This window comes from Equus caballus, chromosome 14 (assembly GCF_041296265.1).
Source record: "Equus caballus isolate H_3958 breed thoroughbred chromosome 14, TB-T2T, whole genome shotgun sequence".
Lineage (NCBI taxonomy): Eukaryota > Metazoa > Chordata > Mammalia > Perissodactyla > Equidae > Equus > Equus caballus.
Genome location: NC_091697.1, coordinates 25,007,399 through 25,025,571, shown reverse-complemented (window position 1 = coordinate 25,025,571; position 18,173 = coordinate 25,007,399). Strand labels below are relative to the sequence as shown.

Genomic DNA, 18,173 nt, shown 5'->3' with positions numbered 1-18,173 from the left:
ACCAGCTCTCCCGCTCTCTGTCACAATTTCCCTACGTATAAAACAGACATTATAGCACCTAGTTTATAAAGTTGTTCAGAGAATTAAAAAAGATAATGTACGGGAGAGAGTTTAGCAATGTGCCTGGCATAAGCGCTCGTTACCTATGCGTTCCCTACATGCTTACGGTCCTTCCACAGATGGGTGCTACATCCTGAGTGATCCTCCGTGAAGAGTCACTGTTGCAAGCCCTGCATTACTCAAGTAGACCCTAGCATATTTTCATCTTCCAGCCATGCCAGGGACTCCAAAGTCCAAACCCCCTCTGACTAAACACTTGTTAGATATTGGTGATATAAATGATACTGGCTTGACAAGATTGATATCATCTTTACTAATGTCACACTCACCTTTTCTGTTTTCATTTGGTCATGAACTGCTTCTGTTTCCATTCTGTATCCCTAACTCCAGAGTGTGGCCTCTTCTCAATCACCAGTTGTGATAGTTAATTTTATGTATCAACTTGGCCATGCTGTAGCGGCCAGTTGTTTGCTCAAACATCAGTCTAGATGGTGCTGTGAAGGTATTTTGTAGTTAGGATTAACATTTATAATCAGCAGACTCTGAGTAAGGCATATTACCCTCCAAAATGTAGGTGGGCCTCATTCAATAAGTTGAAGGCCTTAAGAACAAAGATTCTGCCTCAAGACTGGAAGACAAATCTCGCCTGAGTTTCCAGCCTGCTGGTCTGCCCCACAAATTTCAAATTTGCCAGTCCCCACAATCATGTGAGCCAATACTCTAAAATACACCTCCATCTACTATCGGCTCTGCTTCTCTGGAGAATCCTGACTAAGTACCCTGGTCAGCCTTAGAGCTGGTCTACCCGCTTCCTCTCTTCATTCTATATCTACACAGCAGCCAGAGATCCTGTTAACACGTTAGTCAAATAAATTACTCTTCCAGTCAAAATTCTCTACTGATTTCCCATCTTCTGCAAAACAGAAGCCCCAAACCCTGGAAGACCCTATCCCCCCTTTTCTCCACAGCACTCACGATCATCTAATATGTGATGAGTTTTACTCATTTTATTTCTTTCCTCACTAACACTGAAGCTCCAATACAGAGTGGCTTTTTCTCTGCTTTGTGCACTCTTGTACCCCAGTCCCTACAATAACCCCTGGCACACAGTAGGAGCATCACAAATATTTGTAGTTTGAAGGAAAAAGAAACAAGTAAACAAAGGATGATTTTTAATATATTTTTTGTGCATGCCTACGTTTTCCAGTTTTCTACACTGGGCATTTATTTCTATTATAATCATATATTGCTAATAATAACGTAAATTAGAATAACCTTTTTGGTTGAAGTCTGATCAAAGTTTAAAAGCCTTAAGAAAGTTCATGTTCTTTGACTCAGAATTTTTCCAATGAATAATATAACCTAAGGAATTAATCATAAATAGCAACTAAAATTTAATGACCTTAATGTCCATCAATAAGAGACTAATCAAATGATTGTACACCCAGACAATGAAACTCTATACATTTATTAAAAATATAAACTGTTTACTAATATGAATCACATTGGTAAAAATTAGGATATAGTTTGGTATATAGAGTATGAGCCTACACAAAAACAAACAAAAAATATATATATACAAACATGTACAGAAAAACATGTCAAGAAAAAAACAAAGCATGGACATTAAACTAAAGTGAGATTGTGAATAAATGGTTACTTTCCTCTTTATACAGCTCTACTTCCTAAAATTTTTGCAGTGAGAAAGTGTAACTTTCATAAAAAGAACAGTAAATGTAAATCAATAGAAATACATAAAACCAACATTTTTATAAGCAACATAATAAACATCAGTACTATGAGGTATATCACATCATTTTTGTTGAAAAAATAAAAACTTTTCTTTAATGTGATCCGAATCCCATTCACCCTCTTCTCTACGTTCAAAGTATACTGTTAAATCTTATCCATCATGCACACTGTTTTGGAAACCATAAATTAAAACTGTTAGTAAAACAAGAGGTAGCTTTAATGTTCCCATGGCAGAGGCTCTCTTCCTGTCTTGAGTGCTAGTACCACATGCCAGGCATTGTGCTGTCATTTGAACTTTCTCCAAAATATCAATATACTTGCTGTTCTGCTGCTGCTTCAACTTCTTAAATCACCAAGTCACTCTCATAGTTTTCAGAAAATATGACATAGAAATGATTTAAAAAAAAAAAATATTTCAATTCATAGTAAGAACAGAAGAAAAATTACTTTTAGAAAAATGTTAAAATGAATCTTTCTGTCTGGCGCTGAACTTTCAAAGCCCATCATCATTAACGAGACACTCTGAAACTAGCATTACATGTAAAAGACAGCATTGATACAGCGCACAGACCCTGAGCCTACAGGGGCTAACAACTGACGACGATACTGGGAAAGTAAAGAAGAAGAAAAGCTAGAAAGAGACTTCTGTGAGTGCACATCAGCGGATACAAGACGTGAAGCATGAGCATGTGATTTCAAATCAACGAGAAAAAGCTAGATCAGTAAACAGTATAAAGAAAACAGACTTGCCATTTAGAAGGAATGTGGATCCCTAATTCACAGCATACACCAAAATAAACTGCAGAAAAACTGAAAGATTGAAATGCAAAACATAAAGCCATAAACCACTAGAGGAATGATAAAGAAAAGGAGTAAGGCTACGTAGAAAGTAAACATTTCTTTCAAAACTTTCTTCAAGGCAAAAAGCACTGTAAACAAAACTGAAGAGCCAATGTCAAACGAGGGGAAATATGTACAAGAAATGACAGTTCTCCTATTTAACATATAAAAAGTTTCTACAAAGCAGATTTAAAAATATATTATATAAAGCCATCAGTAGAAAGATGAAGAAAAGGCATGGAGAACTCATAAAACAAGAACTAGAAACGGCCAATAAATAAATATATATATTCCATCTCACCAGCAAGCAAACAAACGTACACTACAATGACAACATATTATTTCTACATTTTTATCTGTCAACATGGCAAAGAAATACAAAATTAAAATATCCAATGCCATCTAGGGCATATGAAAAGGGAATCTCTCATCCACTGCTTTCAGGAGTAGAATTTGACCCAACCTCTCAAAAGCACAATTTAGCAACCTAAAGTACCTTAATATGCACATTCTTTTACCTAAGGAAACAATCACAGAAGTACACAAAGACTTAGCTCCAATGTCATTCTACTCAACATGGCTTAAAATGACTCAAAAATTAGAAGCAGTCGTGATACAGAAGCGAGGGTTTCTTAAAATCAGTAACATATCTATTAAATGGAATATTATGCAGTGATTTTAAATGATGGTAGGAAGTCAATTCATCATGTTACTACTTGTCACTTTTTATTACTGGTTTAATTTTGAACAAGTGTAGGTTATTTGTAATAATATTTTTAAAGTAAACCTTAGAACATTTTTAAATGATATCTACAGCTTATGGCAATGACTGGACCATAAACTGGTCCACCCTCCACGAAGACGATTTAGCCATACCTAGCAAAATAAAGCACTCCATTTTGACAAGTCGCTGAGCTATACACTTAAGATTTCTGCACTTCTCTATATATATGTTGTAATTCAAAAAAGAAAAAAGCATTGTACTCCTCTCCCTCAACCACCACCAATCTACAGATGACAGAAGTGCCACTGATGAAAGAGTTAGACTTCATGAATCTGGGACATGTCTGTAACATAACGTTAGGGAAATAAAGGAAGCAAAGCAAGCTGCAGCGTTGATTTTCCTAGGGGAGCCCATTTTCCCCATTAAAAAGGGGGGAGGATCCCTGTAACTGTAGGGCTACATAACCTCCTACGAACAAAGAAAACAAACATGCAACGGCAGACAACAAACTATCAACATTTGTTGGAGGGGAAGAGACTGGAAGGGAGAGACTAAATTTTTCTGTATATAGGTAACTTAACAATAAAACACTGGTATTTTTTGACCAAGAAATTGTACTTCTAGAAATTTATTCTTCAGACATAATCATGCAAGCCTGAAGATATAGGTTCAGTGAAATTAGTAAAGTGTTACGAAACAAGAAAACTGAAACCTAAAGTTCCTTCAACAGGGAACTGGCTATGTTTAAAAAAAAAAGATGGGGGCTGGCCCTGTGGTCGAGTGGTTGAGTTCACGTGCTCCACTCTGGTGGCCCAGGGTTTCACCGGTTCGGATCCTGGGCACAGACCCAGCAGCACTCATCAAGCCATGCCAAGGCGGCATCCCACATAGCACAACCAGAGGGCCTATAACTAGAATATACAACTATGTACTGGGGGGGAGGGGTTGGGGAGAAGGAAGAGAAAAAAACAAGAAGATGGTTGGCAACAGATGCTAGTTCAGGTGCCAATCTTTAAAAAAAGAAAAAAAGGGTGGGGGAGGCCAGGCCTGTGGCCGAGTGGTTAAAATTCCACAAGCGCTGCTTCAGCAGCCCAGGTTCACAGGTTCAGATCCTGGGCACAGACCTACATCACTCAGCAGTCATGCTGTGGTGGCATCCTACATATAAAGTAGAGAAAGACTGGCAAAGATGTTAGCTCAGGGCTAATCTTCCTCAAGCAAAAAAACAGGAAGATTGGCAATGGATGTTAGCACAGGGCGAATCTTCCTCAGGGGGGAAAAAATAGTAGAGCCAGCCCTGATAGCCTAAGTGGTTTAAGTTCAGCACGCTCCACTTTGGTGGCCTGGGTTCACTGCCCAAGTCCAGAATCACACCACTCGTCTGTCAGTAACCATGCCGTGGCAGTGGCTCTCATACAAGAACTAGAAGGACTTAGAATATATAACTATGTACTTGGGCTCCAGGGAGGTGGGGGAAAAAGGAGGAAGACTGGCAACAGATGTTAGCTCAGGGCAAATCTTTCCCAGCAAAAGAAAATAAAAGGAATCAAGACTTCTAAAAAAAAAAAAAAAAAAGTAAAGCCATATGATGGAATACTACAGCAGCTATACAAAAGAGTAGGGTTTTATATGCTGATATGAAAAGATGGTCAATGTAGACTATTAATTGAAAAAGTTATTAATTGAAAAATAATATGTATAGTATGGTTCTATTTGTTGTTGTTGTTGTTGTTGTTATTGTGTGTTTTTGGAGGGGAAAATTCACCCTAAGCTAACATCTGTCGCCAATCTTCCTCCTTTTTTCCCTTCATTTCCACCCCTAAAACCCCAGTACATAGTTGTGTATAGTTCTAAGTCCTTCCTGTTCCATGTGAGCCGCCGCCATGGTATGGGTACTGACAGACAAGTGGTATGGTTCCAGGCCCGGGGACGGAACCCAGGCCACCGAAACAGAACATGCCAAACTAAAATGCTAGGCCATCCAGACTGGGTCTATCTGTATTTTTAAGCTTTTGTCCAAAAGGATAATGGGAAACTGCGAAGTAATACTTTCAGAAGTGAGACATGGGGTCAAGGGAAACTCTGTATGTCTTTTATAACCTTCAGTAACAATTATACTATTTTTAATTCTTTGAAATTTGTTTAAAATTTTTTAAATGTTGACATAAAACAGTGATTTGTCAAACTCTTTTTCTTTTTATTAAGCCATCTTGGATTTGCTTTAAAATGCCCCAGAAAAAGCAAAGTTGAAGAACGTTGAACTAAGAACAGCATAATTTTGAAAACTGTTCAAGGTTGAGTTGAATGGTTCTCTATTTTTGTGTGTTTGGAAACTTCCATAGAAGTAAGATTTTACGTGAAAAATTCTAAGAGCCCTGCTATATAAAACAAATAACTCCAGAAGTATTCGCGGTGAGGGAGAAGGGGGAGGGGCACTATATCAGGCCTTCCTTTACCCCTCCAGAGACTCCAAAGTCAAACTCTGGGGTCCCATGGGACATTTACAACATCACTGTTATACTCATTATCACCACCATAGTAACGCAGAGAACCTGCACGGTTTGATGGATTCCTCCTTGCCCAACAGGCCAGAAGAAGACAGATCCTAAAATAGCAACAAATATTCTCTCTGGGTGGTGACGGGTGGTGAGATTATCAAGGGATTTTTTCTTTAGTAACTATATTTTGTAGTAAATTTTCTTATAAAGAGAAAAAAATGTGGGTTTTTTTAATGTTCAAAAAATATTACAGACTCTACCACTAAACAACCCAAAAGGTTACTCCAAGCTATCACCTTATTGGCTCCAGAGTACAACAGGATAATCAACAAGAAATGATACATCCCCCATGTGCACCAGAAAAGAAACAAGGGCAGTGAGATGGAACCGCCATGTCTGACCTAAGAAGACAGGCCCCGAACAAAAGGAGAACACCCAACAGCAGAGGCTGCATCACACGCAGTCTTTTATCTTATCCTTATCCCGCCCTGGAACCTAAGACTGTAAGACTGGAATTCCTTCTTCTTGAACAGAGAACCAGGAGCAAGCGATGAAAGACATGGGTTTTTGTCCCCTCAACAGCAGGCAAACAGTAAAACGTAACTGTTCTCGTCCCCAATGTCACGAAACACTGTAGGCTGATAAAACTACCTCCATTTTTAAGGATGAGAAAGCTGAAGTACAGGAAAGCAAAGTAACTTGCCTAGTGTCACAGAGCTATAGAGTAGCAGGCACAAGACGAGCACTGCAGTTTGTCTGCTCCAGAGCCAGGATTCCTTCTACCAAGCTATCTATCTCCCTTCTCTAAAAAATAGCCTCCTATGTTGGGAGCTGTGCTAAGTTCCAACTGCAGCATTCTCAAATCACTGTGGCCCACTACACATATTGAAAGTAAGGAAAGAAAATAGGTAGCTGTCAAGAAGTTGTATTAATTATTGCCTAGCCCCATCTGCTCTGGAGTTAGGAAGGAGGCACTGAAACTTGATGCACATGATCCTCGCTGTCATTCCAAGCAATCAGTCCTCCCCTTGAAAAAAGCTTCTCACTAACACTCTCTCTAGCTGAGAGCCTGCAAATGGCATTCCCAAGAAAAGCTGTCAGTCCACTACATGGGGCCTCAACATTCCAGTTATGTTAGCTTTTTAACACTAAAAATAAAGAAGAATTTGTTTCAACCTAAAAATGGCAGCTGCTAAGTTAATGTCACTACAGCATGGTGACTAAAGTACTGCTTTGCAGTTACCCAGACCTAGGCTCATAAGCCAGTTTTGCCACTTAAATAAATATGTAACCCTAGGCAAGTCAACTCAATTCTCTAACTTCATATACAAAAAAGGCATGACAGACAACTTCTCCATAAAGGATCAAATAAGAGAACCTTGTGCCTGGAGCCCAACACACAGAAAGAAGGTGGAAAAATAAGTGATAAATACTATTATTAACATTAATATTACTCCTGTGCCAGAGAAGTCTTGGAATCTTCGTAAATACTCTACATGGTCTGAACTCTTGATTATCTGATGTAACAATCAACTGATTGAATCTGGTTATCTGAAACAACTGAAATATTGATTCAATTCAGCTTGGTTCCGAGGCATCCAGATATTCCAATTCAACTGTTCTGAAAGATGTTGAGAGTTAGCCCTCGTTTAAACTGGTTCACATTTTTTTAAAAGCACATATAGATTTAGCTAACTTCAGAGTTTTATTACACAAACACACACACACACACTCTCTTGGACTTTGTTTGTGGGATTTTAGTTTACAGGTCTGCTTACCACAATGGGCTCCTTCAGAGCAGGGAACAAGTCTGTATTGTTCATCTTTATAAGCCCAGCACCAGTATAGACGCTGGCACATACCACTTGCTCAGTAAATATTCACAGAATTAAATTTGCAGAAAAGCCATTCAGGAAGCTTGCTAGCTTTAAGACTCAGGAGGGCTCATTTTGGCAAAGGGAATGCAATTCTTTTTCCCCCATAGATATTTGGCAGGTTTTTCTTTTTTTATCTTCAAATAAATAATGGCTAAACAAGCCACACACCAGGTATTAATAGTAAAGTTTTCACAAACAAAATTAAGATGAAAACTCCAGAAATAGTAGCATTCCAGACTAGAGGAAAGAAAACCAATTTTGGAATCAGGTAAATCTGGAGTTCAAAGACCAGTTCCACCACTTCACAGCTATATAAATATTAATTTGGGTCCAATCACAAATATTACCTCTGAGAGTCAGTTTCCATATCTGAAAAATGGGAATAATATCACCTCACAGAGCTGTCACAAAGCTAATATATGTGAAACACCAAGTCCCTTTGGTGGCAAGTGACTTTTATTTTTTTAACAGCTGGACTGAGGTAAATGAATGATTTTTATTTTCTAAGTCTTTGCCATCCGTTTCCCATTCTCACAGATGGCAGAATCTACAAGGACTGGATTAAGCCTCAAGGCAACTACTTTCTTTACTCCTGCTTTTCAGAAAGTAAACTGACTCAGCCATACGCATAGGCTAAAGTGGCTAAAGTTGCAACTGTCAATGGGTTCAGTGTAATCATTTTAACCGGGACCCTTTCATGCAACTCCAGAGCCTAAGCAAAGCCAAAGAGGCTCTTCAGGTTGTCTGTCCTTCCATTCTGGGGCCTGCTTAAAACAGGCTTGCAGAGAGGGTTGCAATGTCACGCAGGAGTGACCTTTGTGATACACCAAAGATGTAGCATAGAAGCAACAGGCATTCTTTGGAAGCCCAAACTCTAATTAAGTCACTAAATTTTAACACTATTTGGAGACTGAAGGTAGAGAAGAGGAACACTGCTGTTAAAATAACACATAAAACGAATGAGTAGAGAGGAAAGAAAACTTCCAGGTTCATTAATACATGTTTACTTTCCATTCACAAATGGAACAAAACGGAGTAATGATGTGCTGCTAATTCAATCAGCTGAGTACATAGTTCACTTTACTGTGCTGCATACTCTCAATTATATACTAGGGAAAATAAAAACCTAAGTAAATAATTCTCTACATAACTCTAAAGACCATATTTGCTCCATTCACATTTCAGTGAATATCATTCAATATTTCACCTTATTTCAAGGTCCTGTCAAGGAAAAGTTTACATTTTTTCTCTTACATGATTTTCACTGGGAAAGATGAGTCAAAGAAGAACTTTTAACACAGCTGGGTTTCCATTTTCAACAAGGTAGGAACCCACACTTCCTCCCACTCACCCCACCTCCAGAGAATCCACAATATCGTCACTAAAATAGATTGAATAATGCCTTCCATTGGTCAATTACTTTTAACTGAATGCAGTAAAAAGAATCTGCACTTCCAGAACTCATTAACAACTACAATTCTTCCCCTAGTTAAATTTCTGGGAAAAAAACTGGCTCAGCCCACTAAAAAAGCAACTATAATATTCAAGTAAGCATTTTCAGAAAAACAGAGATAAAGATGTACATCATTACAGTAATGCAAATATCCATTGTTTAGCACCAAGAAGAACACATGCAATAACGTCTGCCATCTCAAGAACATTTTTGTTAAAGTTACATTGCATGCAGGAAGCTGCTTTTCCAAAGATAAATACACATTACACTGGAGCCTCACTGAAGAAGCCAATCCCTGGACCCTAAGTGTTTAACCCAGCTTTTTACATAGACTCTTAAGACACCGAATCTTAGAATGAATTCACTCTCTAGTTAATTGTATTAGTGAGGTTCCAGCTCAGTTTTCTAAAGAAAGCAATTTTAATCAATAACCACACCAATGCTACTCTGAATGTTTGCCAATAAGTAAATGAAATGTACAATCCCAATATGCAGAAAATTTTCCTTCTTCCTGGCTCCCTAGCTCCATTTAAAGACTGTAAACATGAATAGAAAGATAACCTTGAGAACAGCAAAGTCACCCATGCCATCAATAATATCCCTCTAACTCATTTCCTGATTTTACAGTGTTTTCCTAAAACAGGGCAGTCTCCACAGGATGCCAGGAATTTAATATTGCTTTTTAAAGATATAACAAACTGTCTGGAATACACAGTGATGAAAAGGGAGTACTGCTACTGAAACCATACTTAATTGAATACATGCTTTCTCTAAACAGAGCTTCCCCAATAAAGCCACAATGTTTTCTGCCTTGTCCCTCTCAGAATCCATCCCAACAAGTGAGGTCAGTCCAGCTGTACTCTCCTGCTAACAGTTTTTGCCTGTGAAACCCCCTCCCCACCCTCCAAAAAAGTTTTACTTTTATCTGTGGAATTCTCTGCCGGCCCGGCCTGGAAGACTGGGTAGACCCTGAGGACAGGTGTCAGATCTGGCCTTGGGAGGTGGCCCAAACTGACAGTCATTGGCAGCATAAAGCTGTGATCTTTATAAACTTCAATTTGAGGCTTTATACCGTTAGTGATTCCCTCCCCACTCCTTTTTTGAAGGAGGGAGAGAAAGCAAGCCAAAAGGATAAGTTTCAAAATAGAAAAATCACCATTTTAATTCTGAAACCCTCCCAACTCAACAAAGAACTATTAAAAGTAGTCAAATGGAAAATGTCAGGGCTTTTTGGGAACATGCACAACTATTAAACATGAGAATCACAACTTCGAGGTGGTAGGGTAGGGGGTGGGGAGATAAAAAGCAGGAGGAGAAAAAGAAGAGCAGAACAGGGCCCAAAGACCCATTGCTCAGAAGGGCCCCTCTTAGTACTAACGCCTCCATGTGGGGCACCCAGGCTGGAGGAAAGCAGAGGGTTACACAGAACATTTAGCAGACTTAACATTGGATTAAACACACTACTGCAAGTTTCAACAAATGTTCATGGCATACGTAAAAAACACATTTACAACAAGAAAGAAGAGAGGCACCTGGAGACATCTGACACTGGGCATGCTCTGCAGGCAACTCAGTGCGCACATGCTCTCTACCAGGTTGGCGCAGCCTAGCCACAAAGACCTTGGCACAGAACACTGCAGGATGACAAAAAGGAAGGAAGAGAAGAAGCAGTTAGAGGCCGCAACAAATCACTCCTTCACACAGGCAACTTGAATGTTAGTTGGGCAGGGACGCACCCTTGGCAGCTTGGAGGTCAGGGACAGACAGCTTACTGCAACGTCGGGAGAGGGCCCACTTTCTGTCCTATGGAAAGGAGGTTTCTGCTACCAACCGCTAATTCCTCAGGCTATAGTGTACAGAATCAAGAAAGAGAGAGAACATTTAAACGAAAACCCACTAAAGAAAACTGTGAAAGTCTCAGTACAAAACAAGATTAGTGGTGAGACTGTGACTATAACTTCATGAAAGTAACAGTTTCTAGTCTGTGTCATGTAATTGTAATTGCCATCATTGCTTAAGAACCTACTATGTGCCAGATACTTTAAATATGTTTTCTAATTCCCGTACCACAGTAAAGAAACTGAGGCTCAGAGGTTAAGTCATTTGCACAAGGATACACAGCAAAGGAAGGGAAAGCCAGAATTTCATTCATTCCACAAGACCATGATGCCTCTATTGTAAAAACTTTGATCATCCAAATTTTTATCACGTGGGTACAGTTTTGCACTTCCCTAAAATAAATCACAGGAGACCTAGAGACATAAAGCACAAGGAACAAGAAAGATGAATGACAGATTGATAGATAAAGGCAATAAAAGGGCCAATTAAAAACACATCTGATTTTCAGTGTCACCCCATCGCTGCCTTCCCTCCCCCCATAAAACTTGAGAACATCATAATTTTCATTTTGGACTTTGTGTGCAAAGGCCATTTGACACACGTATGAACTGAAAGCTTACTTCATTTATCCATTCCCATTCTCTTTTAAAAGCGTGCTGGTTTTTAAGAGAATTAAGAAAAAAAGTAAAATACAAAAATGGACATATGCATTATGGGTGGTACTTAATAACTATTAGATTATTTATGGTATTCAATAAATACTTTTTCAGATCTATGGTCAATTTACTAAAGCAAAATCAATAATCATGCAAAAAAAAACTGAAGGTGGGTGTTTGGGTTCAACCAAAATATTCCAGAGGTCTTAGACCTGACCTCATAAACTTGTTTATCCTAGCTATAATTAGGATGGTCAAACACCCTCATTTTCCTAGGATAGTTCACGTTTAGACTCGTCTCAGCATAACTTTCACTCTCAAAAGTGTTCTGCTTTGGTAGATAAATTCTATGGTCAGCCCAACTATAATAAAACCAAAAACAGCTTTGCTTGAAATCAGATAGACCTAGGTTCCTATCCAGCATCTGTCACTTTCTAGTTACATCTCATCTATAATCTAACTAGATAATTGAGATCATTTAGAAAAGGCTCTAAAGAATACAAAACCAAATCAAACGACATTTAAAAATTGAGCAGCTTTTTGGTAACGACGAAATGCCACGCATTTTCAATGTGTGCCTTTATTCAAAGCTTACCACAGCCAGTATAGAAGAGTATCAGTGATATTCCAACCATACATATTTTGTCACTTGAATACTTTCAGAGTGCCACAAAAGATGCTAAATAAATATTTCTACAATATAATGAAAGCAGCTGCCATTTATCAAGCTCTTGTTATATGCTAGAGAGCTGACAGAGTAAACCCCGGCAAATATCCATTTGACAGATGAGGAAACCAAGGATCGGGAAAGGAGAGCTTGATTTGTTCAAATAACAACTTGTTCAAGGTGCAAGGGAGCAAGGGCTAACTGAGGACAGAATTAGGACTAGAATTTACTCCTGTCTGACTCTAAGCAAACTTGTTTTCTTTCCACTACAACAAACTCTCTCTGTCCAGAGATATCTAGAAAATGCTTATTCAAAGAATGCTTACATTAGCATGTATCAGAAGCAGATGGGCAACAAAAAGGTGCAGACACATTATAGTTATATATAGATTATTTAATTTAAATAAACTCCCAACATCCTCATAATTCAATTGAAATTTTTTTTGGAATCTTTGTGGTTATCCAAATCACAGAATCACTCAGATCTGAGAATAGACTTTAAGGATTACACCTGCAATTAGCAACTAATACCAAATTAAAACCAAACCGCATCTACAAATCAATTTTCATTTATTCAGTACAAACAGTGAGATTCCTTCTGCAAGGTTTAATATGTATTTGTGTCAAAGAGTAAAAACCATAAATGCATAAGGTACTGTACCCTGATTAGATTCTGCTAACAACTTCAGATCTAAAACTCAAAAAAAATTTATTTTCAATAAATCAAAGAATCATAGACTGTGGGAACTGGAAGACCACTTAGACCAATCTCCTGCCCCCGATTTTAGAATTGAAGAAACCAAAGCCCAAAGAAGAAAAATAATGATCTTCCCAAGGTTTCCTACCATCTTATGATCTAATCAACACTTATAAAAATATGCAAGACAATTAACATAAAGAAAATTTTATGAAAATTTAATTTCAAAATATTAACCATTTATTATAAGTATTCAAAGCTTGATATTGAACTTGTATATTCAGGAAAAGATTTTTAAACGACCCTCTGAAGGTCTAATTTCCAAGGATTTATCTTTTATAACATCCATGAAGATGCTGTGGGGTGTGGAGAATGATGCCAGCACTTATCTAAGGTATTAGAACTGCCAGACCTTCACTCCTTGAAGCTAAGTGACCAACCACATTGCTGAAAATTAGTCTTTACTCAACACAAAAAACTCCAGGAAATACGCTGACCTTTTAGTAAGGAACTCTGTATCTAGTGGTCTAAACAAGGTTCTTCTTAGGTCTAATGGACCAAGAGAATATTGATCTAATTTGAAAATATCAGATAAAAATAAAAGTTCCACATTTATCAACCTAAGAGCACAAAATGCAGCTAGGACCACAGCAGGAATTGATTCCTGAAGCTTCTAATTTTAAAATCTAGGGACCTGGTTGGAATCCCATGTTGACTATTGTGGAATAACCATTATCCATCATTCTTGAACTGAATAAGGCAAAAATTTCTTTATATTAGCTATATTTACAGTATAGACTATTGCTTCTCTCTTTTTTTTTTTTTTTTTAAGTTAATAGTGGTCTATCTTTAAACTTCTGGAATGTTACCTCACTGTTAAAATATCTCTGAAGAACATACCCTGATACCATGGGTATTTACCAATTTTAACAGATACTTATTGACCAACTTATTAAGCTAACAACAATACAAACTAAGTTTCTTTCCTCTTGCGATTTCAGCCTCTAGCTCAAGAGAAACCCAGGGGGATCACAATGGGAATACCTCAGAGAGGCCTTTCAGGAATAGAAAACTCCCAAGAAACGTTTGCTTTAATTTCACATTTAGCTACTTGCAATGACCAGTATTCTAATTTAGGACTGTTCAAAGAGAACAGGAAACAATTCACACAGGGTTCTAATATTAACAGCAAATACTCAATTAGATTGATTATATTTGTAAGTTCCATAGCCAAAGAAAATAACATTAGTTAAGGAAACTGATAGTGTTTATTAATTTTGTCATAACCAGTGATCAATCAAAAACCAAAATCAGGGCCACCATGCAGAAACACCGTAAGTCAGTAAAGACAAGAAGAATAATAGATTTTGCCATTTTTCAAAAGCAAAAATTATTAAAAGAGGTAGGAGAGGAATGTCCTAGGCTCTCTTCCTATTGCCATAGGAACCGCAAACCAAAAAGAAAAAGTGGTTGCAGGCACCTTGTCTTCTGATTGGCTGGCTTGAAGAAGAACTCACAAAAGCTAACTTTGGTCCGGTTCTGGATGGGACTGTTTTGAATATCCTGCCCTGATTCCTTCTCAAAGAAGCAATTCTTTTAAAAGCTACCGAAAGAGGTATTTTATGTTAATCCTCTCTCTAATGCCACATTCAGAAATCTGCCTTATTACAGGTTTTCTATAAATCCTCCCAAGTTTTTTCATTAAGCCACTTCCCACAGGATCATTATCAGCCTCTTCTAACTCCTATCATCATGCGTGAGATAACCAACTTGAGTGGCTTAAATACTATTCCATTCAGCAAAAACTTTATCTGAACTTATATCTATCTGCAGACAGAAAAGCACTTAAGATATTCTCTCTCACCTCTAGGAGCTCATAAGCAGGCATCTTGAGAATGTGCAGTGTAAATACACGCGCGTCCGCACGCGCGCGCACACACACACAAATAGACTTAACCACCCAAAGGAGGAGGATGCCTGAACTAAGCCATGAGTAGGAGGCAGCCAGAGAAAAGAAGAGAAAGACATTCCAGGCAGAATAAATAGCATAAGCAAAGCCACAGAGCTAAGAAATGGCACATCTTATGCAAGGATCTGCAATTAATTTAACATTACTAAAGTATGTAAGTGTGAGATGAGGAAAGCTTAGAGATAGGGAGGGGTCAAATCACAGAGGCCTCTCCTTATCATTCTATCAAACTTGGGACTTCGTCCTGCAGGACAATGGCTCTTAAACCATGTGCTATAGCTCACTGGTAAAGAGCCAATCCTTCCCAGATGTGCAGTCCAATTTTTTATCAATAGGTACAAGATTTTTTTCCTACAACTCAGCATACATGCTATTTCAACAATATCTGTCGGAGGAATAGAAGTGTCATGCAACGCACTGGTGGGGGTAAGGTTTTTAGACTAAGCGGTAGAGGATAAAGCATAATATCAAGCCAAAGCCAAGCCAATTCAAGCCAGCATCAAAGAAAGATTCTATGTTTTCCAGAACATTTGGGGAACATTTGCCACATGCAAAATAGAGGGAAGTCTGCTCAACAGCAACCCAACGAAAGAGAACATAAACAGTACAAAAAACATGTATGTGTTTTTATAGATACTGTGAAATAACAGTGTTTTGAATCTTTTAATTCCTTCCAGTGAGGCATCAAAAACTTTAATATTCAAACCACTGCTAGAGGCAATGAGACAACTATTAAACTATTTAAGCAGAGGAATAACCCTTGGCAGCTGGAGTGAAGCATGATTTGCAGAGAAGTGAGAAAGATGTCTTTTATAGAACCTACAAGACAACCTCTCATTTTTGTTTTACAACCAATGCAAATCTCTTTCAGCTGGGCTACAAAGAGTAGCCACAGGGCCAGCACTTACCTTTGGAAGTACATGTCTAAAGTCAATTTTCATACTCAGTCTAGGTTCTTTTTTTCCAAGAAAACTTCACCATGCCCTACTGATAGGATATAAAGGAAAGAACCCCAGGATAATGAAATGGGGGCTAGCAAATACAGAACAAGTGAAATAAAAGATCCTCTTTACGGTAACCATTTGGCGCTAACACCTCTCCACTGGGCATCTCTGTCGGGTAGTGGGGATTTGGTTTTGAAGAATCACACAGTAGGTGGGCTCAAAGAGATTATATAACTGCAGCTTTCTAAACCTGGGTGTGAAAGCTGGAGTATCCAGTAAGTTCCTGCTGGAGGCTGTCCTCATCTCACAGCACATAAAGCACATATTAAAATTAATCCAAATTAGGAACTATCCTATTGTGCCTGAATTCTCAGACTGTTGCTTTTCAAGAAACAGCAGCAGTCGTAATGAAAACAGGGCCACACAGTTGTTAAAAGCATCTTTTAAGATTCAGAACCTAGGCTTCTGCTGTTAAAATGTTTCATGGCAACCTCTAAGAAATAGCAAACTCTTACCAAAATAACTGTATTGTTTTTAAAACCAAGAATCATCATATAGTCATTAGGTTGTAAAATAAAAGTTAATTCACAATTTAAAGGTATTTTCCAAAGCCATTAAAGAAGTGAACTGGTCCACTGCCTTAATGTGTAAGAGACTTTCTTTTCCTTATAATGGTGTTTTATCATAACAGAATTTGACAGCAACTACGTGACATATAACCAAGAAAGTTCATCTTTAATTCTCAGCAACGGTTTTGTAGAACTGCAGACAATACTCCACAGGGTATGTTCAGACTGGGCTCTATGTTCAGGCAAGAAAGGAGTATGGGGAGAACGAGGTAATGGAAAGAGGAAGAGAAGAAAGGATAAGAATAAAGAAAACTAAAATTCACCATCTACCAAGTTTTAGAGATTCAAACAGCAAAACACTATTATCAAAAAGACAAGAAATAACAAGTGTTGGCAAGGGTGTGGAGAAAAGGAAACCCTTGTGCACTGTTGGTAGGAACGTAAACTGGTGCAGCCACTATGGAAAACAGTAAGGAGGTTCCTCAAAAAATTAAGAAGAGAACTACCTTATGATCCAGCTATTCTACTTCTGGGTATTTATCCAAAGAATATGAAAACACTTATTTGAAAAGATACATGTACCTCTATGTTCACTGCAGCTTATTTACAATAGCCACAATATGGAAACAATCTAAGCGTCCATGATGGATGAATGGATAAAGAAGATGTGGTGTGTGTGTATACATACACACACACACACACACACACACACACACACACACACACACAATGGAATACTACTCGGCCATAAAAAAGATGAAATGTTGCCATTTGCAACACGAATGAACCTTAAGGGTATTATGCTAAGTGAAAAAAGTCAGACTGTGAAAGACAAATACCATATGATTTCACTCTTATGTGGAATAAAAAACAAACAAACATAATAAAAACCTCATAGACACAGACAAGAGATTGATGGTACCAGAGGGGAAAGGGTTGGGGAGTGGGTAAAACGGGTAAAGGAAGTCAACTGTATGGTGACCGATGGAAACTACACTTTTGGTGGTGAGCATACCGTAGTGTATACGGATGGCAAATGATAATGCTGTACACCTGAAACTTATATAATGTTATAAACCAATGTTACCTCAATTAAAAAAAAAAACAAACAGCCAAACAGTAGTGGAATTAGGACTCAAAGCCAGAGCCCAAGCTTTCCTTAAACCCCACTATTAAAAAAATCTTTTAAATGTCCAATTATCTATCTTGAATGATTATTTAAGAAAAGATACCAGAACCCAAAAGCTAACAAAACTGAAACGGATCTTTGCAGTGATCTATGGTAGAGGAACAAAGGGTCATTTTTCTTTTTGAATTTTTATTCATCTAGATATTTTCCGATTTTCTTCCAACTACTGTCCGGTACTTACGGTAATATTTTAATGCCATCTGCGTAATTTTAAGTGATGCTTTATTTTGTTTAATTATACGTTATATAAGTTGTTATAAAGAGTAGCTTGACAACTTAAAAACAAATTCTTTCTTCAAGAATTAATTTTGAGTCCAACTTAAATACCTGTAGTTTACAATGTGTTAAAATGCTGGATACTAGAAAAATATTTTACCTAGTGACCTTCAGAGGTGGCAGTGAACGTCCAAATGATAAGAGCTTATTCCTGGGTAATTAA

The 18,173-nt window shown here is 38.0% G+C and overlaps 1 protein-coding gene across 22 annotated transcripts in view; it reads right to left on the bottom strand.

Moving 5' to 3' along the window:
- The window catches only part of FBXW11 (F-box and WD repeat domain containing 11), a 124,708-nt gene that overhangs the window by 74,280 nt on the left and 32,255 nt on the right, over nucleotides 1–18,173 (bottom strand). For 9 of the 22 annotated variants that reach the window (XM_014730524.3, XM_003362896.5, XM_005599231.4 and 6 more), the window contains one exon: nucleotides 10,737–10,838. The exons of the other annotated variants lie outside the window; for them this stretch is intronic. In XM_014730524.3, coding sequence (XP_014586010.1) covers nucleotides 10,737–10,838 — 102 coding nt within the window. The remainder of the gene's footprint in view (nucleotides 1–10,736; nucleotides 10,839–18,173) is intronic. 22 annotated transcript variants of the gene reach the window in all.